The sequence below is a fragment of the Centruroides vittatus genome, unplaced genomic scaffold, assembly GCF_030686945.1.
Source record: "Centruroides vittatus isolate TY-2023 unplaced genomic scaffold, ASM3068694v2 contig_863, whole genome shotgun sequence".
NCBI lineage: Eukaryota > Metazoa > Arthropoda > Arachnida > Scorpiones > Buthidae > Centruroides > Centruroides vittatus.
The window spans coordinates 1019459-1044395 of NW_027122563.1; the positions used below are offsets into that span (position 1 = coordinate 1019459).

Here is a 24937-nt window from a genome sequence, read left to right on the forward strand (position 1 = left end):
TTCTTGGGACCCATGTTTAAGGGCTAATAAATCAAAAGAAAAGGATGCTAATCCAAAAAATATAGCACAGCGTAAGTTAATGTGCATACGAAACAATGACTGTCACGTAAAGACCAACAACTGCCGTATCATCAAGCTAGCAAATGGCTATAGTAATATTAATAATTTAAGATAATTTGGTACTAGAGTTAGGCGTTAGGCGTCATCTCTTGCTAAATTTAATAATTAGAATTTTAATTAAATAATTTAAATAAATTTAGGCCTAACTGGACTGTCTCGTAACTGACGCTGCCGCCGTGGCGTCGGTGTCGACTTGGCGGGCTTTCCCGTTTGAGTACCAAAATTTTGTTCGGGAACAGGGGCATTTTTTTTCGAAACTTTTGGTCGAGTACCGAGGTATGACTGTATGTAAATTTTATACATTTTTGTTAACTTTACATCTTGCTTTTTGGTTTTTATTAAATTATATATGCATTTTTTGTTTGTGTTGGTCATTTATATTTGCATATAGTAGTTATGAGAACTGAAGTTTATGAAGGCTTTTATTTTTGAACATTTTTCATTATTAAATACTTTAAAGTATTTAAGGACTGTTGTTTAATCCTCACTATAAAAGATATTTTTAGTAAGGCTTAAATAAAAATAGCATAAAATAGAATGTAACACAAATAATAATTTATAACTTGCAAAGCTAGTATGGATGGGAATTTATGTAAGTCCCAGCATGATCTCTTTTGCAGTACAACAAAGTTCATACTAGACACTTAACTCTACTGATGTAAAGTATCCTAGAAATGTTGAAGAAATACACAAAAATGAAAAATCTTTTAAAAATCTTATAAAAATTTTCTGCTTAAAATCCTTAAAGCTCCTAGAGTTCCATGTATTCATGATCTGCTTAATAGAGCTTCACATATTCACACAAGCTCACAATAAAAATGTAAGTGCAATAGAAAATTTAAAGGACAAGCAATTGACTCATGGTGACTACACCATTGTTAAAAGCATTTGATGATTTTTGGACTTTCCTCATCCAGTTTACAGTTTGATATTTGTTCAGTGAGCTGGTAGATGTCCTGGATTAGCTAGAGCAGTTATTCTCAACCTTTCTTTCAGATGTAGTCCCTTTTGAACTTTTTTCAGCTTTTATGGCTTTCCCTAATTTTTTTTTCTGTTATCATATGATTTTCACAAATATACTGAACCAATATATATTCACTTATAATATATATAAAGTTTATTTTCCAATTTTTTAGTGGTTTATAAATAATGATGAAAAAAATAATGATCAAAGCATTTATAAATTTATACAGAGTAATCTAGAAAAAAATAGGTAATTTTAAACATTAAATAAAGAAACAAAAAAAATTGTATTAATATTTAATATTTTAATTTAAAAGCAAGAAATTCAAAAGAAATGAGATAGAATAATGAAGTATAAGCAGTAAATAATAATAAACAAAATCAAACAACAAAGTAAGTGCTTTAATGATGAATAAAGAGATTTATAAATAAAAATTTCATGTAAAAATTTAAAAATTAAGGATGACATTAATATTTAAAAACAAATTGGAGACTACTTCACAAAAATTTCTTCTCCAAACATGACTTCAACTAGTGCATATTCTTATATTCAATTGTTTCTAATTGCTAATTTGCACTTTCATACATTATAGAGATTCTTGTGTAGATGAGACCTTTATTTTCAGATAGTACTAATTTGTCTAATGTGTGCACATGTGTGCACACACAGTAGAAACTATTTCCATTACACCATTAGGTTGGGACCAAGGCCATGACAGATATGAGACAGATGAATAATGGAATTCCTACCTATCAGTACAGGAAAATTAGTTTAAAATCCAGTTAAAACACAATCTTATATGTGCAATAATGTATCAATATAATCAACTAACTGTTTGTTGAGTATTTGTGATGTAATACTAATCCAGGACTGTACTATATCAGTATGGGCCAATTTTGTTTCTCTAAAGTTTTAGTGGCCAGAATTGAGTGTAAATATTAAAATGTGATAAGTATAATTTGGACTAGATTGACTCCCAAATAAAACTGTTTTATAAGAATATATTGTACATAATGAAACCTAGGTGCAGAAAAAACAGTAGATTTTAATTTGTTTATTCATTATCAAAACAATTGTTATTAAACAACAGTAGAATAATAAAATTTCAAATTATAATAATGACATAGTATTCAAAACCTTGTTGTCCCATATAATCCAATAAAATGTCAGTACATTGCTACAATATGAGAACTGTTTATTTTGTTCACTTTTCACATCATTTTCACTGTTTCTATCATCCTCACAATCCTTCATGGTGATGGCTTCTACAGTGCCCTTATTGGACAACTGATGGATACCTGTATAGCATGCATCTCTTTGAAACTTCCTTTAAATTTTTATCATAATTTTTTTCAGTCTTTTCTTTAATCAGTAAAAAAATTTCATATTTGTTGTCTTCTTCAATGTCTGTGATTATTTTCTACAGGTATTTGGGGAAGAATTTTCCTTGGTAACTGACATAATGTTACATCTTTTACTTTTGACACTCCACGTACTGCATTCAACAATGAAAAGTTTCCAGACTTTGGGAAGTATAACAGTTTCATCAATAAGATTTTTCAGGAGTCCAGAACTGTAATGTTATTTTTACAGATGTGATTATACCTTGATCCATAGGTTAGAGGTAGAAACTTGGCAACAATGAGACTGTCATCAGAACATAATGAACACCTTTATTGGGGTATGAAGGCACATTATCTAATAACAATATTGCTTTCAGTAGTATAGTAGAGCATTGTTTATCTGAAAGCCGAGCAACCAAAATGTCGGTTAACCGAAAGCGTTCCAGTCGGACTGTGTGGTGCTGAATCGAACATTTTTGATACTAGATTAACTTCCAAAATATAATTTTTTTGTTTTTATATTTTTCAATATATTTATTTTGTTTGTACAAAATAAAAAATAATTTTTAACGATACAATAGCCACGATTATTATTTTAAAAAATTTACGTTAGATTTAACATCATCGAAAATTCAACACGAAGTGACATGCGACAGAGAAAAATTTCAACATGTGATAGGTTAATATATTTTTTCGTACATAATCAGTTATCCAAACAACACCAGTCCCCAATTGATTCAGATAAATGACACTCTACTGTACTCCCTTTTTCTGAAGAAAATGGCACAAAATAGTTTAGGAACTAATCTAAAAAAAATCTCTCTTCATCAATGTCCCTTTCTGACTGTAGTAAATCACAAGCAAGACTTCAGTTTCAGTACCTTTTTAAGGCAACAAGGTTTCTTAGATTTTTCCAATTAAAATAAGCTTTAATCTATGGTTTTCTGAAGCATTCCACAACACAAAATGGTTGCCTACTCTTTTGTGGATTTGTTTGGGAGCAGACATTTTTTCCAGATGCAAGTCTCTTCAGTGGTAGGCACTCCCACATCAAACCTGATTTGTCTGCATTATAAATTTGTTCAGGGTCAGTTTTATTGCTGTTTGTATTTTTAGAAATTGGTGCTAAAAGATTCAGGCACTTTCATGTTTGCACTAAGACATTTTCCTTTCATGATTAACTTCAAATACTGTACCACTGTTTAAACCTAGTTAACCATCCAGATAAAGCATTGAATTTGTGTTTTAATCCCAGTGATTTGTGAAAGAACTTTGCTTTCTTTACACACACTGCACCAAAAATTTGCATTCTTTCAGCTCTTCTGGTGGAACTACTGATGAGCAGTATCCAGGTGCTTGTGTGACAATGTTTTCATACTCCTTTCAGTTTGAGCAGCCAGCTACATTTATCATAGTCCCTAGAGAACATCATTGATTTCTCTTTATGGCTTTTTCATATTGTGTACAATTTCAATGCTTATTTCATAGTTATTGTCTAATTTACTTGATTCTTTTTTTTTTCAAGTTTTTCAATGATTTCTAGTTTGTTTCACGGTTAAGATAGTTCTCTTTCATTTCACACACACCTTGTTAAAAACTATCCTTGAATCAACACTTACAAGAAAACGTGGAAGCAACTATAATGAACATGCTTACTGACTCTCGAGTTTAAATGGCAAATATAAGAAGAGCAGACATTTGGTTTTAATTAACATTGCATATCTTCATTAGTAATCTTCATCAGTAATTTTTTTGGAAAAGAGCACTGATTGTAAAACAAACAATTGATAAAAAAAAACATTAAATTAGAAACTTTGTGTGTTTTGAATAATTTCTTTGATTGAAAAATCTGAAAACAATTTGTAATTCAATAAGCTAATTATTGCTGTTTGACAAATTTTTCTACATTAAAATATGAAACTCGTTTTGTAAGAGTAGAAACAAGATTTTTTTTTTTCACTTGGGTATTGCTTTTATTGGATTTTTATAATTATTTTACAAAGGAATGTGCTGTATTTAATAACTCTTTATTCCTTTAAGTTAAATTTAATTTGATAGACATTAAATATATTCTATTATTTATAATAATGTGACAAATTAATCTTTTAAATAAAATATAAATATTAACAAAAGAAGGTTTCAATCTATGTAGCTTATTAACAGTTTATGAGAAACATTCAAAAATCAGTTGAATAAGAAACATAATCTGTATTTTTTCATTTGATGGAGAATTATTGTTTAATAATAATCAAGACAAAATCTACCCAAAAGGGATCACCATTTATTTTCTGTGTTCTAAGACTATACACTTTTTGGCAACTGACCTTTCTTTGTCTTCATTTTTATTAAACAATAATTCTCTATTGGATGAAAATTTACAGATGAAAATTTTACATGTATCATCACCAGGGGGCAGCTTTTTTGAAAATCTGCATTTTCTGGTATAGAGGATAGAGAAAATAAATAGTGATCCCTTTTGGGCAGATTTTGTCTTCATTTTAATTAGAAATATAATGTTAAAACATGTGTTAGGCAAAAAGTATCAATTATCAATTTTGAATTTTTTAATTTTCAAAGTTTACAAATTTTTCCAGAAACCTTTTTAAAATAAATTTCTAAAGTGGCTATTTAGTAAATACTTCTGAGCTTTGAGTGTTTTTTGATAAGATTTCTGAATTATAAATGTTTGACTATATTTAGTGATATCTGCTTTTTCTTTATTCATAATGGGGTTTTTTTTAATACTATGAATTTTATTTTTACTATAATTGTTGTTTACTTATATTACTTTTTTGATACTGCAGATTTAAAGTTTTTTTAGTTTTTGATTAGGCTGTTTTGTAAGATTTAGGTCACAGAATTGTGAAGGTCATTTGTACATTTATTTTAAAAGTAAATATTTGACGATGGTCATTGATATATAATAGTTTAAAAAAAAATTTTTAATTTGTTTATAATTTTAACTTTTTTCAACAAACTTTACTGATGTTTGTAGATATGTAAGTTTAATATAACACAGGTATTATTAAAAAATATTTTAAAATAATTTAAAACACATTAGTAGAAGTTTATTTCATTAAATGTTATCTTTTTATTTTTAGATATATTAATATAATTACTATGAATATTACATTAAGCATTGTGTTGATTGGAAGAGTTACTAATTACCTGTTAGGAAAAATTCAAATTGAAAAGCATTTTTTTTTCTTGTTTTGAGTTTGGAATGATTATTCTAGAGAAGAGCTGTATTTTTTAGTGTTTAATTCTTCAAATCAAATAGTTATAATTTATCTATCTCATATACATGTTTTTAAATACACCGGTGAAGGTTTTCTGTCCAGTTTCTTTTGAATTCTCAACCTTAATCTAAAGAATAATTGAAATTTGATTGTTTTCTGTTAGATTTCTAGATAAAAAGATTGATTTTTTTTAAGATCTAATTTCTTTTATTGTCAAATAGTTTATTTACCTACTTAATATACTTATGGTGTGTAAGACACAGCTTTTTTCCAAAAAAAGACTCAAAAGATTGCCATGAACTTGTATTTGAGGTTGCGATCTCTCATAGGCTAATGAATTTCCCAACTGGCTTTCAGTAGACTGCAGGTAATCCTGTTTAGCTCAACTCTTGAAGAAAAATGTTGTTATTTAATTAAATATATTGTTTTTAAAACTTGCAGTAAGAATGCAGTAAGAAAGAATTTTGGGCTAACTGTCAAAGGCTTGGGATAGCTTAAATACACTTACTTCCATTTCAGTACAGAAAATTAAGTAAAGTATTATCTTATATTCTTGTGAATCTTATATCTGGTGAACTTTAATTTTCTTCTTACTTTCTAATGCATGAAAAGAATGCATTAATGAAATACGTTAATGATATAATACTTTTTAAAATGTTTCATTGTAAAATTTCCTGGAACATTAGTCTATTCCAAGACATTTTTTTGTTCTGCATTACTTTTTACAGTAAAGTTTGGGAGCAAGTTGTTATGCATACATGTTTGGTTATATTTTATAGTAAAAATTTAAGATAAATCATAAAAATATTTAAATATACCAATAAATTTTTGGAAACTACTTGATTCAGAAAAGTTTCTAAAATATCATAATAAAATAAGTTCTTAAAAATGTATGCTTCAAAGAATTAATCTCATATTATCTGCTATTCTGTAGAATTTTCTTAAGAATTCTTATGATGACTCTGCCATCTTGATTGTTTTAGTTCCTAGTTATAGATTAAATTGAGTAGTAGTTTAAATATCCAGTTTTTGTATTTCAATATAATTTACTAACCATCTTTAACTAAAAATTTAATATCTTTTAACAATTTAGTTGTTTCCAACTGATAATTTTTTGTATTGTAAAAATTTTTTTCATTAATAGACAATTGTCTATTTTTTTAATTAAAATTTCAGCATAATTTTATTATAATTTTAAATTAATCTTTTAAAATAGAATATTTCTGATAAGATTTATTATTAACAGCCACAGACTATAAAAAAAAGGGCATTGTACAGTACATTATGCAATAAGCTTTAAATGCTGATTCAATATTGAACCAGCACTCCCACAAGGTTGAACTAGTTACATTCGTGGTTAATTTTACTTTGAAACAAGAAATGTGGATTTTGTCAACTTAACTACATAAAAATAGAAATAATGAACAAAACTGGAACTATGATTAACATGAAAATCTCAGCACTATCAATACATTTCCAGCAAACACATTTATTGAGAACAAGCATTTTCTGCATATTTTGTAAACCTGCATCATTCCAATTTTGAACTTTATCAAATTGAAGTTTGATTGGAAATCTGACACAGACTTATGAAATATGCTGAAAATGTTTGTGTTTTTTAACATGTAAAACTAACAATGTTTGAATTTTAAAATATATTTTAAATTATAATATTCCATCTCTTGTTCTATTCTGATATCCATTTATGTTCTTAATAAACATATTTGCTGGAAATACAAGGATGGTATTGTGATTTTGTTGTTATTTTAAAATAGTTGAATGGGACAATAGATAAATATCATTCATTAGTTTCTTTATTCACTAGATCATGTCAGTCATAATTTTCTGTTGTTTGTTGTTGAAATTTGGGACCCTGTTGAGGATTAGGAAAAGAGCAGTCCAAATACCTCAATGTATAGGTGATCTTGGTTGTTATTCCTAACTAATTTCTTTTACCAATTAATTTATGCTTAAAATACTTTAATTAAAAACTGTAATGTTTTCAAATTTTAAGGAAGTTTTTGTTGACATACTCATTTTTAAATAAAATTATGTGAAATTTTAATATATATAATTCATATAATAAAAGAAAAATAAAAGAAAAATTAAAAAATATATATAATTTTTAATGTAGGATGCAAATTAAAATTACAAACTGAATAACAATAGGTGATGAGTGGAGTGATGATTCGATTTGCTTATTATAGCAGAACAAAAATAAAATGAAACTTAAGAGTATGATAACAGCAATAGTAGAATAAGTTGTGGAGAAAATGATTTTCAGTTAAATAAATGCATCCATTAGTCATTAAATAAAATCAGTCTGGAAATTTGCAGTGATAATCAAGCAATCTTCATAGTTTTCAAAACTTATTGTAATGAGTGAAATACACATTCCAATAGATTTTAAAATAAACTTAATGAATGCATAATACTTGAAATTATAAGTTGTTATAGTTAAAATATGCTGTACCTATACTATTAATGCAATAAAACTTATATTAAAAGCATTTAAAGACCACCTTCAAAATAAGTATCTTGAAAATAGCTGTACGTTTCTTCCAACATTTGTATTGTTTATTAAGACAGACTTCTTGCTCATTTTGCATTATCTTCTTGAGTGTAATTGTCACAGGACTTTTTCTCTCTCCTGATTTGAATGTGTGACTCTTCAGTAGAGCATTCATTGGTGAAGACAGGATAGTCTACAGGATGAAGGCCAATGAGTCAGGTATCTGGTATTTTGCCAGGTATTCATCAATGTACCAGGGCATTGTTGTAGGGAGAATCTATTTTTTTGCTTGTCACAGATGAGCTATATTTGTTTTGTACATTACCAAGATTATCAAGAATATTAGCATAGGATTCCTTGTTAATGGGTCTATTCAAATACAAACAAAATTGGATCTTAGGTTAGGTTAGTCACAACTGCACACCTTTATCTTACAGCAACAATTTTTAATTAAACTAATGTTTTCAGCCTCACCTATAGATCTTCACCAGGTTTGCTTACAAAAATAGAAGGCACTTTATAACAATCATTCAAATGTAAGCACATACCAAAAAGAATTTGCAGATTTTAAAATTTGAATTACATTCAAATCTTATATTCTATCAAAGGAAATTAATAAAAATAGAAGAATAAATATAAATGAACTCATATAATCAGTTAGTGGATGAGTAAAAAATATAAGTAAGTACAAACATCAAAGTATAAATAATATGAACCAAAGTTTTCAGTTGAAAATAGTGTAAACATGAAGTCTCAATGAATTACCTTTTTGGAATGTGCTTACATTTGAATGTTTGTAAAAAAAGAGCATTCTATTTGTGTACATGAGCCTGAAGACCTATAAATGAGGCTGGAAGCATTAGTTTTAACTAATTAAAAGTTTTTGCTGGAGGATAAGTGTGAGGTTGTGACTGTTTAATGGGTCTACCATCAAGAACAAACTCATAATGCATTAAACTTTTAATATATAAAAAAAAAAATCAACAAACATTACCTTCATCTTGGATCTTTCTATATAGACAGGCCATTTTTTTTCCTGCCTTGGTGAAGAGATTGATTTTTTTGTTGATGAAATTTATTTACTCTGTGGGTCATGTAAGAAACACCACTATTTAGGATATTTATCAACTGTGTTAATCACTATGTTATTAGTGAGTTCATGTTCATTTGTCAACTTCTCAGAACAATGTGAAAACAGATGTGATGCATTTTCAAGTGATCATGAAGAATGGTGTGAACAGAAACATGTGAAATTACCAAAATATTGATCAGATTGTTGATTGTCTATTGTCTACAATCTGTTTTATCTCTTCAAGAAGATGGAAATCATTTTATTTTTGTTGAAGCTGGCTAGACGGAGGATTGTTTTCTTTTGATTTATAGTGTCTCTTAAAATGCATAGGCCATTTATGTTTAAGTGACTTGATGTCATTACTGTATGCTTTTTAAGTACTGTAGATTGTTTTAGTTTACAGTGTTTTTACTAAGTTCGATGCAAAATATAATGTTGATTTGCTGCTCATATTGCATCATCATCAGAATTCCAACAGTGCATTATCAAAGAAAATATTCAAACAGGCACTAGTCATTTCTGTGCAGTGTCAAAAGTTAGATTTATTTTTGACTGTAACACACACACACACACACACACACACACACACACACACACACACACACACACAGCACTTCATGAATATTTGATTAAAATTTATATATATTTATTTTTTAATATAAATTTCTTAAATATTAACTGTTAATTTGTTTAAAAAAGTTGCAGTTTAAATTCAGATCAATCAAATAATCACTGCCAGATTACATTTTGGCTGTAATGTAGTAGTTAATAATTAAATGAAATAATTTGACAGAGGTAGGTAATTAGACTGCCATCTTGTGTTAAATAAGAAAAAGTGAATTAAGTTAAACTTAAATAATTTAGAAATTTTTGAAAAATGAACAACCTGTAAAGGGCTCTAATCTGCATCATCATCATCATACCATCTTCACACCAAATATTCTACCAGTTATTCTGTTTGGACTTTTGATTTGTTTAGTCCTTAAGACCCTACAACCATATAGGTCAGTGTATGTGTAACATGTATAGTCATAGTGTGTTAATTATAGTAAAAGACAGTCTGTCCAGATAACATAATTTATTACTAAATTATTAAATGAATCTGCATAGTATATGGAAGATAGTTTGAGCCAAGCCCTGGGTTGATCTCTCCTTCCAGAAACTTCTAAGATAATTTAATCTAAATTTATTTATTTATTATCAAATTTAACACAAAATTATGGCCTAATCATTGTTTTTTTTTCTGAATTACTTACTAACCAACCATATTTTACTTTGAATGTAAAGTAGCAATAGTTTTTTGGTTAATTGAATTATCTTGGTTGTATGAATATAAATATATTTAAATTGATATTACTGATAATAAAATTATACAAGTATTTTTAATAGATTTTTAATGTGATCTTAGGTATAGATTACAGAAAACAGTATGTGTTTATTATGAAGCAAAACATTTTCAGTATTTATAGAGCATTTCTAAAGAAAATATTGAATTTTATCATTTAGGAACATAGTTAATGTGGTATTAATCCTTATTTTAATATATAGTGTCTTATGTATAAAATTCCATAATACTAATTTCACAGGATTAAATTCCTTTAAAAGTAAAGAATTGCATTAAAAGTAATAGAAAACATGATACATTAAAGAATAGATTGTGAAGTGTTATGACTAGATGATACCATTATTTTTGACAAGCTTAATTCAATGATCTTGAATATAAGGTTTTCTGATTCAAGTATCCAGACTTTGACTCTATTCATCTTTTAATTTTTAGTCTCAAATTTGATGAGTGTAAATTCAAACTTTGTATATGTTAATTAATGATTACATGGAAAGTAATTGAGTTTTATTAATTTTTACTATTTAGGCTATACTTTTTGTTTGGGCCGATCTTAAATGTCCAGTTTATCTTCATCTCTATGATTCTAGCACTATACATAATAATGAATTTAGATTTGTTTACTTGATTTTTAACTTTATTTATGGATTATTTTTTAGAGAAAAGTAATATCCATTCCTTTCTTATTCAACAGATGTGGTTTTTAGTTTTAACCATTCTGTAGTATAAAATATTTCGGTTATATTTTAAAAAAAAATTAAAGCGTACTTTTCAAATCAAATATTAACAGCAATATATTGTTAATGATTAAGATTTCTTGCTGATTGTAATAAAACAGAGGAAACAATTTTCTGGAACACACTGAAATTCTTATTGTTAACAATTAAATCTCTAAATATTTATTTCATATACAATATTCTTATTAGTAGTAGTCTCAATATTTTGTTTTTTAATAATTTCATTATAATGTACAATATTATTTAGTGCTACTATACACTGAAAAATTAAGCTTTCTTACTTTAAACTTATCATCTTGCCATCTTATTTCTAATAATTATAATTTTCACAGTTTATTTTAATAGAAATTATGATAAAAATTGTTGTGAATAAAATTAAAAATTGGATATGGATACAAGTAAATCAGAATATTATCTTTTTATGTTGTGGAAGCATATCATATTGTCACAAACATGTAGTCCTCCTTTCCTTCTCCATGTGGCTGTTCCAAGGTCTTACTACTATAGTGAGAGACATCAATATTTTGGCAATGAACCAGAGCTATTTCTACTGAAAAAAAATTGTCCTTCTGTTCAGATGATGAATTTTTTTTACATAGTATTTTATGAAATCATATTTGATTGGTGTAGCACCCATAATATAATTATGGGTGCTACACCTGTTGTCCATAATACAATTGCTACAAATACATTATAATTATATATTTTTTTTTCATTAAAACAAAAAAAAATTTGATAATGATTAATAATAATAAATTTTAAAGTAATTATTATCAGATTGCATCATATTGTTCAATCAAATATATATATATTTTCAAATATATATATATAAAATTAACAATTTGATAACTATTTTGTTTTATTTATGTAGAATTAAGATAACAAACAAGTTTTACATGAATTTAACATAGTAGAACTTATTTTTATTTATCACTTTATGCATAAACTTAGATATTCAAATGTTAGATCATTAATTTTCTTAGATGTGTTTTTAGTAAGATGTTAAATTATAGAAACAACATTGCAGGGTTGTATTTCACGAATTTCTGTAAAGTATTTGTAGTTATATTTGAAAAACGAAAGTAAAATTATATATCTAGTAATTAGTTTTGAAAGAAAATTTATGTATTTTGATGTTAGAGAGGGGAATTTATGTATAAAATAAGTTTCTATTAGACTTAATATTGCAAGCTTATATCAAAATTAGATCTTGCATGTATATGTATGTTTGGAATATAAACATTTTCCAAACAAAATGTCTCTTAATTTTATTAGCTATAATGCTATTTACAGTTCTTTATTGATGAACAGAATATGATCTTAATACAATTATTGTTTTCTTTCAATATGATTTTATATTGCTGTTTTGTAAAACTTCGCTACTGTTATCATTTGATGATCTAAAAATCCATATTTGAAACTGTTCTTTTATCTTTACAAGAGTCTATAATTAATTATTGTGATTCAAAGTAATTAATTACTCTTTGAGAAGTCATTTGAACATAGTTAAAAAAATAAAAATTGAGATCATGTGATAACATCTAGCCAATTTGGTACTAAGATTGAATAATTTTATTTGAAAAGTTTTTTCTCTTGGTCTTATAGTAGTGAGAGGTTGTGAGGTTATCAGTGCAGAAGAACTATTAATTTAATTTTATTATACAGTAGATCCCCTATAGCACGGGTTCGTATAACATGGCGAAAAAATTGCGATTGTGTTCATATAACACGCTAAAAGAGACTCGAGTAACACGGTAAAACGTCATTGCCGACTTGTGTTGCGACAGGATTGGTCGAATCTGGACCAATAGCGGATATTGTACAAACCGTCGAGTTTAAATGAGCACTGGACCTACTAAAAAAACATTTATTATTCAACAGTATTGTATGTGTAAAAATTATATTTTTACACATACAATACTGTTGAATACAATACTGTAAAAATTATATTTTTATTAATGATGTCTCCAAAGTTAAGTTATTTTTCTGCGAAAAATTTGCTGATCAGGAAACACGCCCACTGTTCGATGAGCCACTCTGCGACAAAAACAAGCTTAAGCAATGGCGTCGTCAAACGGTGCACGCTCAGTAAGTAATCCTACAATTTTTTGTTTATAGCATACTTTATATGGATTATTCCCAAAAAATTATATGTGATTTGGAAATGTTGAGTCAAATTAGTCTAGAATCGATTAATTTTATGGAAGAAAACCTTTCAAACAGCTGTAGCTCCTAAACTGCACACGTGCCAGGCTGTGATTAGCTCATGTCATTTAAGTGACTTGTACAACGCTGATTCATATAACGCAGAACTTCTCTACCGTGTTATAGGGGGGTCTACTGTATTTATATTGTAGTATACCAGTTAATTCAAATAAAATATATATTCTGAAATTTTGAATTATTATTTATTAAAAATACTCTTTAATTGATATTTAGAAGTTTCATTTTGTTTAACCATATTGCAATCAAGTTGATAATTTTTTGTAGTATATGGCAGTGTAATATAAAGATTTCCAAAAATGTTAGCACTTGTTTCCTTGTAATGAAATCGAATTTTGATATTATGACCACGTCATAATTTTAATGAAATAAACACAGAAGTTGAATGTGTTTTTAATAATATATTATAATGAAATCAATATAGATCATATCAAGTATGTACAGGAGTTTTACTTGAAAATAAATATTACAGTATTGATCTTCACACTTGGAGTCTTGTGCCTCACTGCATAGTATGAAAATTACTGGATTATAAATAATGTCAAACTTTCATATATACACTTTATGGAGACTGTGCATGTGTGTATACAGTAGAATCTTGCTTAACAAGCACCTCTCATAGTGAGTAATTTGCATAATGAGCAAAACAAATTGTAAAATAACGACTCACATAATGAGTGGAGGAAAGGGGAAGTCTCAGATTGTGTGCATACTACATCAGTCTGTGTTTAGCACTCATTCCACTAGCATCTTAGTATTGCTTGTGATCACACATTTTTCCAAACTTGTGTTCAGGCATATTACATATAAACATCAACCATAGTACATTATATAATAAACATGCCAAATGATATGCCAAATTCTTGGGCTACATAAAGGCTATAATTAAATATTAGAAATTAAATAATTTGACTAGAGGTAGGCAGTTATGCTGCCATCTCGTATTAAATTTAATGACTGATTCCAAATTAATTTTTTTTTGTTTTCTGCAAATCAAATTCGTGTTCCGGGTTGGTTCATTCTGTGCTTGAAGAAAAGGTGATGATTCACTCTCCTTAACAATGTGTATTGTGTAATTTTCTTTGAATAAACGTTATACACAAAATATTTGAGTATTTTTTTCAGCATGGAACACATTATTGTATTTTACATTAAGTTATATGGGAAAAATTGTTTTGCTTAACGAGCGTTTTGCATCATAAGAAAGATTCTGGAACGAATTATGCTCGATAAGCAAGGTTCCACTGTATATATCACTTGTATATGTTTACGTGACTCATCAAATAAATTTCGTAGACAATTAGGTATAACTTGCTATTCTTTTGGTTACTTCTAAAAATTGTAGATCAAAATGTTTGGTATATTAAGTTAAGAAATTAGACACAAATTACTCGTCATAATATCTTAGATTTGCACTATCATTTCTTATGCACTAAAGATCTTAGTGCATAAGAAGTGATAAATGATTGGTTATTCTAATAATTTTTGATTTAATTTATAATCAAAGAAGGAAATTGTGCTTTTTTGAAAATATTCTTAATTTCTGATTTATTAAACAATATGTAGAGAAATTTATTTAATTCTATACAGCCTTGTCAACAACAACAAAATTTTATATATCTTTTATGTATATTAATTATACGTATTTGTAAATATAAGCCATTTAAATGTAAAATTTTTTATTTCAGAATTTTGTATTGAAATAGGCTATTGTTGAAGCTGTGATATTGAAAATGTCTGCAAATGAAGATCAAAATCTTGAGGTCAGTCTTATGTAGATAATTCTCAATTTTATTTCTACTGAATTTTATATGCATGTAAGGACTCATTAATGATATGTATTTTGAATATTTTGTATGTTGTCATAAGTGTGTATAACACAGTTTTTATGAATTAGTAATTAATCAATCAATATTAATTTGTATGAAACATATTTAAAAATATTATTAGGAGTTATTGAATGTATAATATTTTATCATTTTTTCACTTTTTTGCAATATACTAATTAAAATATAATAATGAATATTCAGCAAGTATAAAATTTATTCATAAACCATTATTTCTTTAAAAATATCTAATAATTTAGAGTTTAAATTTAGAATTTTTTTACAGTTAATTGCTTTTATTCATATAGTATAGTCTTTGTTTTATGTCAGGATTGCATATCAGCAGATACTGTGTAAAATGAAATTTTGCATAAATTTATATACCATCCAAAAGTCTTACAGTTGTCTAGACACTTATACATCCTGTTAACTATCCACAGTTAACAGGAAAAACATTAAAATATATTTAAAACATTTTAATTACATTTTTACTGTAATGAATATTTGAGTCTCATATTTCAGGATTTACAAAGTAAAATTTTATACTGTATCAGGTATACTACTATAGAGAAACATGTGCAAATCTCTACAATGGGTAGCATTCAGTTTGCTATGTTTGGAATGGCGGAAGCTGAAGAAACATGGCTTACTGACAGAGTTGGATTTGATAGGTTAATTGACTCTTATTGCTAACTATTTGCAATCTATGAAAACATGAATTTGTGTATATCAATTATACACAAAACAAGACCCTACTGTAATTTGAGAAATTCTTATGAAAAAGTTCATTCACCTTCTGCATTTGCTTTTTTATAGTACAGTAGAGACTCGTTAATCGGAACCCCGGTAATCAGAATCGCCGGTAATCGGAACGATTTTCGGTTGGACTGTGTCGTGCTGAATCGAACGTTTTTGATACTAAATTTACTTCTAAAGTATAATTTTCATGTTTTTATATTCTTCATTATATTTATTTTGTTTGTACAAAATGCAGAAATAATTTTTAACGATACGATAGCCTCGATTATTATTATAAAAATTTTTGTTAGGCTTAAAATCGACGAAAATTCAACACGAAACGACACGCAACGGAGAAAAATTCAACACGAAGCGACACGCAAGGGAGAAAAATTTGAACATCGGACAGGTTAATGTATTTTTTCGTACATAATTGGTAATCGGAACAAATTACTAATCTGAACAACCCCAGTCCCCAATTGATTCCGATTTTCGGTTCGCTACTGTACTAATTTCCTCAGTTCTAAGTTGCATTTTTTAAACCTATATTTATTTGTCTGATGTAGTAGTAGAAGTAAGACAGGTATTACTCTTTGGTACAACCTGTGTTATGGAAAAGAGGGAAGAAGGGGTGGGGGTGAGAAAGGAAAGGAGATGAAAAAAGGGCTGGGATCCATAGGCGTCCTGCGATGGTGTTTTATAAGGAAACATTCAGTAGAAAATACAATAACAATAACAAGAATGTTAGAGGAATACAAGTTGGGAGTGCTATGTTACAGATTGCAAATAGCACTAATATATGTACAAGTAATAACGTATATACAGTATGCAGATTAATATTGGTACAAAGTAGCTACAAAGTTTGTACTATTTGCAATTTGTCAAACAGCACTCAACATGTAAATGTTGAGTGCTGTTTAACAGATCACAAATAGTATAAACATAAAAACAGATGATAAAGGTATGAACAGTATGCAGATTAACTGTGCATAAACTAGATACAGGGTGTGTGCTAGGTGCCAGATTACAGGTAGCTCGAACAAATTATCAGGTTACAAACATATTTACAATTGACATTCCTAGGGTTACACTAAAAGCATTGACAGTGATTTTTATTAATGTGTGGTGTTATCGTAGTTCAGTAGATTTGCATGACTTCGAGGGCACTGCCACTGACTAAGTGTTTCTTGTCCTCTCTGTAAACACTTTGATGCTCTGCAGATAATTATTCAGATGATTGTACATGTCTTTCTCATATATTAGGGCTTGTAGAGGACACAGCCAGTTATGGTTGTTACAAAGTGCAGCCTCAATTAGTGTATCTCTGTTGCTGTCGAAGAGTGGACAGTCAAACAATAGGTGAAGGTAGTCTTGTTTAGTGTTCATGTTATACCTGCAGGTCTCGTCCTGTAGCTGTCTGGAACCAGTGGAGGTAAGCATTGAAGTTCCCGTGGCCAGTGAGAAGTTGAGTCAAGGCAAAATTGGGAACAAGATGCCTGCAACTCAGCCTGACAGATGTCTGGAATGAAGCCATAAGTGGGACAGCCTGTAGTGCAGTTGTTCCAGTCTTCTTGCCAAGTTTGCAAAAATTGGTTATAGATCCATTTATGGATAGTGGAATGCAGTATTTTACTGTATTCCACTATCTGTGTTCCACTATTTTACTGTATTCCAGGAAGGGACGAGACTGCAGCTCTTTTGGTGAGAGCATCAGCTGCCTCGTTTCCCTCTGCCCCAGAGTGGCACGGACCCAGTTAAGGGTGATGTGATGATGGTGGTTATTACCGATAAGCATTTTCTGAATGATGGTAACATTGTAGCCGTTGTTTTTGGTGTTGGAAATTGAGCAAAGAGCTGTAATGCTGTCTGTGTAGATGGTTATTTTCTTTTTATGGGGAAACCGGTCTTTGTTGATGTGATGGAATGCCTTGGTGATGGCGAAGATGTGGGACGGAACAGTATTTACCGAGCTTGAAAGCAGACCGGTGAATAATATTGCTTGCCTTATTGTACACAATAAAAGCTGCGCCCACTTGATCCTCTTGCTTGGAACCATCCGTGTAGATTTTATAATCATTGTCATTCTCATCATGGTAAGTGAGGTCCTGGATGTTCATGGAAAGAGTCATATCTATATAGGAGTTTGGAATTTTCTTCTCGATACTATTGGTAATGAGGTCTTGGTAGATTTTGTCAGGAAGATTTGGAAGGGTTTTGTGCTGAATTTTATCTTTCCTGTTAGAGAGGTCAATCATGTTTTTGAGATTCCAAGACCACATAGCTGCTGTAATTTTAAGGCATAGAGGGCAGAGTCTGCTTATGACTAGAAGGGCCAAGGTGGGTGCAGTAAGGTAGGCCCTGGCAATTTGCAATGCTGCAATTTTCTGGACTTTATTAAATTTTTTGATATTTGCTTGCTTGTAGGTGGCCTTTTCCCAGATAGGGGCAGCATAAAATATAATGGGCTCTATGGCACCCAAATAGATATATTTGATAGCATTGTATCTGATACCCCAGTTATTGGCTGCTATACTAATCAGTTTGTTGGAGACAACTGTTGCCTTTTTGCAAATGTTGTCGACGTGCTTCGTCCAGGGTTACCCCAAAATACATTAACTCCTTCATCCTAGAGATTCTTGTATTGTTGATTTTAATTGTTGGGCTTTTTTTAAAGCTAGTGTTTTTTGGAAATATGATGTACAGTACTTACACTTGTTGTAATTTATAGGCAATTTACTATCAGTGCTCTATTTGTAGATGGTGTCCATTGTGATATTGCATAGGGGGGCCAGATTGTCGGAGTTTTTGTCAGAAACAAGGGTCACCATGTTGTCGGCATACCCTTGCACTAAGAAGCCAAGTATCTTGTTGCAGATGTTCAGAAGGTCATTGTGAACTAGTGTCCAGAGGGTTGGGCTGGCTACAGACCCCTAAGGCTGTTTGATGAGTGTAGGAGAGATTGTTTGTATAAAAGCCAATATGCCTATCTTCAAGAAAGCTACTCATGATGTTAAAAATGTTATTAGGGCAGTGATATTTAGTCAATACAGGATTTCTGGCCATCATAAGTTATCAAATGCTCCTTGGAATCAATGGAAATTAGAACAGAGTGTTTACCATCTTTCTTGGCCTTTTCAAAATAATCAATGATCGAGGCCAGGGCTGTGGTAGTTGACCTACCAGGAACAAATCCATGTTAGTGGATATTGATATAATTATTCTTCATAAGGTGGTTGGTGATATGGTTAGTGATAAGTCTGTCCAGGATTTTACCCATGACTGGCAGAAGGGAAATGGGTCACATACTATTTTAATGCGACTCATGGCTTGTGTATTCAGATTCATCACATTTAGTAAAAATAAAATAGTTTATTTTAAGAACAAATGTATTTGTTTGATTTTCAGTTCAACAGTTGCTATTGGAAAAAACTGCAATGTAGAACAATATTTTAAAATGGTTCACAAAAAATATGATACTAAATATCCTATTAACAGCAGTTTAAGAAAATCTAAAGTGAAAGAATCAAAAACACATTAGTTGCCCAATAATCTATATTTACTAAGTCCATGACTAAATCAAGAGCTGCTACAATGCTTCATTTAAGATTGCACATATACTTGCAATACACAAAAACCCTTTGACAACAGCAATATAATTGTTTCAAGAATTTAAAAATAAGAAGGAAATTATATCAACTATTGAAGATATTCAATTATGAAGAAATTCAGTCACCTGTAGAATAGAAGCAATGTCTGAAAATATTAAATTACAAAGAGAAAAAGATTTAGATAAATGCATTTTTTAGTTTACAATGTGATGAATCAACAGACATCTGCAATATCGCTGAAATATTTTTATAAGGATGGTCTTTAACAATTGCTCAGTAAAAGAAGATATACTGTTTTGCCACTACAAGGAAATACATGGGAAGGACATATACCAAGTTATTACAAACTATATTAAATAAATTAATCTGTCCTTTCAAAAACTTATAACCTATAACAATTGACAGTGCACCTGTCATGATTGGTTCTGGTGTTGGCTTCTTCACATTATGTAAATATGATGCTGTTTCCAAATTTTTTTTATCACTGCATCATTCATCAACATGCATTATGTATAAAAGTGTTGCATTATGAACATGTCATGAAAGTTGTTCTAAAAATTGTAAATTCTGTTTGAGCAGACCACTTCAGAACAGATTATTCAAAAGACTGAACTTGATGCTGATTATGGAACTTTAATGTTACATTCCAAAGCTAGATGGCTTAGTAAGGGAAAAGTTCTACAACAGTTTATAGAGCTTATTCCAGAGATAAAACTGTTTGTAGAATCCAGAAACAAAACTTATGGAGAACTTAATGATCATGGCTGGTTGTTAGATTTATCCTTTCTTACTGATGTAACAGCCAAAATGAATAAACTTAATCTTGAACTTCAGGGAAAACAAAAAAAAACTTTTTGAATTAATACAGTAGGAAGTGTAAATGCATTTCAGTCAAAATTAAATTTGTGGATATTTCAAATTAAAAAATGTAACTTCATCCGTTTTCCAAATTTAAAGAACTATATTCATAAATATAAAGAAATTGAATCAGATAAATATTCTGAAAATCTTGCTGAACTTAAAAATAATTATGAAATTAGATTGGATGAATTTTAAATCCTTTTGTTGTTATTAACATTTCTGAAATATCACAAAATGTTGTGTGTGTTGAATAAAAATGTCAGTATTTTAAAAATGGAAATAATTCATTTTCAATCTGACCTACAATTAAAAACAAGAGTATTGCAAACTGATTTTTGGACACTTGTGGATGAGAGACAATATCCACTTGTAAAGGAAACTTTTCAAAGGTTAAATTTCTGCTTTGGATCAACTTAACTTTTTGGAAGTTACTAGTAGTAATAAACAGTAGTAGTAGTATAATATTATTGTGTTTTCGTTTACCTATTGTTGCTGACTTAAAAAAAAAAATTGTCTTAAGTGTGACATTCCTAAAATTTTTAAATTCTTAATTTTCTCAAGATAGACTAAAGGTTGTTGGGCAGCATGGCCTTATAATGTATTGTTCACTTATAACACTAGACAATAAAAACTTTATAGCAGAAAGAATGTTTTTGATTGAGACTAAATTTAGTGTGATGGTTTTAAATCTAAGCTTAGATGTTTATCTCATCCAAAAAAATCTCATTGTTTTGATATTTTTTTTTAATATTTTTTTTCTGATGATTGATCATTTATACAGTGGAAACCTGATTATTTGAACTTGATGGGACCAGGAGTCTTCCAGATAAAAAAAGAATTTTTAAATAATCCAGAAATTCAATGGTTTTTGTGTTTTGGTCCAATCAAGCACTGTGCATTTAAAGTTTCATAAACTATAAATACTGTAATGCAATTACTGTATTTGAAAGTAAATAAATTTACTCAAAATTTCACATAAATGTTACATGCAAATGACCTAGTTTTGCTGTGCAACAATCAACAGATGACATAATAACTTCCAATTACATGGAGAGTTTTGTCTCTGTGTATTATACTCTGTGGTATGTAAAATGCCATATATTCTAGTTTTTTTGTTTGAAAACTATTTCAGATAATCCAGAGTTTTGATAATTTGAGTTTCTAGTGTATCTTATAAATATTTGTTTAGCACATCAATCTATGACGATTATCATTGAAAACTTATATTTCTATGTTTTCATGTAAAAAGAACATGATGAATGTTTCTCTAATTATTTACTACACTTAGTAATTTTAGTGACAATATTTAGCTTAATTCTTAAATTTTTTTTAATAGTAAAAGTATTAATTTTAATTAATAAACCATTTATATATATATATTTTTTTCTAATAAAAGTTAAGATACTTTATTAACTTGTGAATAAAATATAGCAGATTCAATTAAATAAACTTAAGTTCTTGTGATCAAATTATATGAATTATACAAGTTGAGTTATAAAATTTTTGAAACTGATTTGAAATTATTTATTGTTAAATGAAAATTATAACATTTTATAATTTTTTTTTTTTTTTAAATTAGTGCCCTTTATGTATGGAGCCATTAGAAATGGATGATATTAATTTTTTCCCATGCACATGTGGCTATCAGGTTAGTAGTATAAACTGATGATGATAAATATTAATTTAAACCAATGGAAGACTATTTTATAAATATTGTCATAATTAATAATTGTTTTAATAATGTTGCAATGAAGTAATTTACAAGGATGTAGCCACTGGGGCAGCATTTCCCATGCTAATACTATACTTCTCCCATGCTGTCTGCTGACCTTCACAGCTGCCCATGCAAGTTTAAAATAAAATGTAAAAAAGTTATCACGAGCAGTTGACCACTGGATGAAACAGGAAACAGGTGCATCAGACTTATACTATGCTACATGTATAGCCATAATTTAAAGAAGAATAAAATTTAATACTCTAGTATTAAATTTTAGTACACCTTTTTATATTCAACATTATCATTTTATCACTGGTTTGCATATGACATGCAAGAAGCTGCTATATCAGTATGGCAACATCTTGCTCAATAATGTATTGCTAATGTTTGGCTTGCATTATTATGATAGCCTACCTATCTAAGCTACCATACATAAGTCTGCGCAAGCCATCAGCAATGTGGGTGACCTACACTCAGAAATTTTTGGTTACATTCCTGAATTTATTATCAAATGCTAGTTCACCGGTTATCATTTTTTAATTACTTAATTTCAGATAACATTTTATATTCAAGGAAATTCTGAAAAGTTGATATTCAAAGAATTTAGATGTGAATATTTCTTAGAACAGACCTCCTTCTGGAAAGCTTACTCTTATTTATTTATTTTTTTATTAATAACTTAAAAATAACAGATCAAAATAAATAATTTGTGGAAAAAATGTAATTCTCTAAAATATTTAAACAAAATTATTATAGTTTAAATTATTATTCATAGAATAAATATTGAAACAACAAGATAGGCAAGAAGAAACCAAACTTCTAATACAAGTTTTATTAGTTATATAGTAAATTTATTATTTATATATATTAATAAATTCTTACAATTTGTTAAGTTCAAGTAATTGCTTTTAGCAATCACATATTCTTCAACATCTGTATCATTTATTAAAGTATTCCTAAAATTTGTTTGATCTCTTCAAGAATTTGATCATAGCCTTTCTCATTTCTTCTGGATAGAATCCACAACACAAGAAAAATTGCTTTTCCCAAGCAAGCTTTCTTACCAGAATAAAAAATTTGGAATTATAAAATATAATTGTAAATCCATTTAATATTTCTTAGATATTTGTTGTAGCATATTTATAAATTTCTTATGTTGTCTTAAAAAAAAATTTCATGTTAACAGTTTGCCTACTTTTGGAGAGAGTATTTTAAATTACAAAAATGAAATGGAAATGAAGCAGTTTAAGAATTTAAAAGATTAAATTTGATTAAAATTTGAATTTGATGCATGGTTGTAATTATTAATTTATATACATCATTTTACTGTATGCATGTTAAATAAATATGTATATATGTGTGTGTGTATATATATATATATATATATTTTTTTTTAAACTAATAATAATGGTATTCTAATTAAGTAGTAACAGTGTGAAGTTTTTAAATATATAAAAAATACATTTAAAAACAAAGTCATTAGGAAATCTTAAAATTCTTTAATTAATAACATTGAAAATTTGCTTTGAGAATAATAAGCATTATTTTGACTATTTTATCTTTCAATTTTCAATAATAATTTAAACATTTTAGAAAATGAGTGAAATAACTAGCATTTGATTAATCAAGAAAATACGTAGAACTTGACACTATTATAATCAATACACAAACTACTTGATTAAGGTTAAAATTATTTATTCTGAAGCTTTTTTAGTTTCACTTTAGGCCATCTTCACTATACATTGAAATTTAATTTAGAATAATGAAGATATTTATATATATAAATATAAGTACTTTATAAATTAATGAATATAAATTACAGTAGAGCATTGTTTATCCAAATCAATTGGGGACTGGGGTTGTTCAGATAACTGATTTTTCAGATAACCGATTATGTATGAAAAAATACATTAACCTATCCGATGTTTAAATTTTTCTCCATCACGTGTCGCTTCGTGTTGAATTTTCGTCAATTTTAAGCCTAACGAAAATTTTTATAATATAAAAATTTTTATAATTTTTAACGATACAATAGCCTTGATTATTATTTTTGTAATAATAATCGAGGCTATTGTATCGTTAAAAATTATTTCTTTATTTTGTACAAACAAAATAAATATATTGAAAAATATAAAAACAAAAAAATTATACTTTAGAAGTTAATCTAGTATCAAAAATGTTTGATTCGGCACGACACAGTCTGACTGGAAAGCTTTCAGTTAACTGATGTTTCGGTTGACCGGCTTTCAGATAAATGATGCTCTACTGTATTTATATTTTTCTAAATTCAGTTCACATGTACACTAAAAATGGCCCAAACAGAAAAAAATGCTTTGAAATAATTTTGGTTACCTTAAGCTGTTTTTATTTATTGAACAATCAGGATTATTAACTCCGTAAAACAGTTTTTGCAAATCTTTAAGAATTTATTATTGCAGTTCTTCTAATTTTTTAAAATTTATCCTTCACATTTAAATATATTTACTTACTATAGTGATGATACTAAAATAGTCTGATATCAAGGTTAAAACTTTCTTACCAAATTTAACTTTGATTATAGGATAATTGAAATCTTCATGAATCATGTACAAATAATTTTATATTGATCGAGCAAATCAAATTAATTTGATGTATA

At 28.3% G+C, this 24937-nt stretch overlaps 1 protein-coding gene across 4 annotated transcripts in view; it reads left to right on the top strand.

Annotated features, from left to right (window-relative positions):
- Positions 1-24937, top strand: part of Cnot4 (CCR4-NOT transcription complex subunit 4) — a 125311-nt gene that overhangs the window by 20909 nt on the left and 79465 nt on the right. For all 4 annotated transcript variants that reach the window (XM_067279317.1, XM_067279318.1, XM_067279319.1 and 1 more), the window contains exons 2-3: positions 15241-15315; positions 22165-22233. In XM_067279317.1, coding sequence (XP_067135418.1) covers positions 15286-15315; positions 22165-22233 — 99 coding nt within the window. In that variant the 5' untranslated portion in view covers positions 15241-15285. The remainder of the gene's footprint in view (positions 1-15240; positions 15316-22164; positions 22234-24937) is intronic.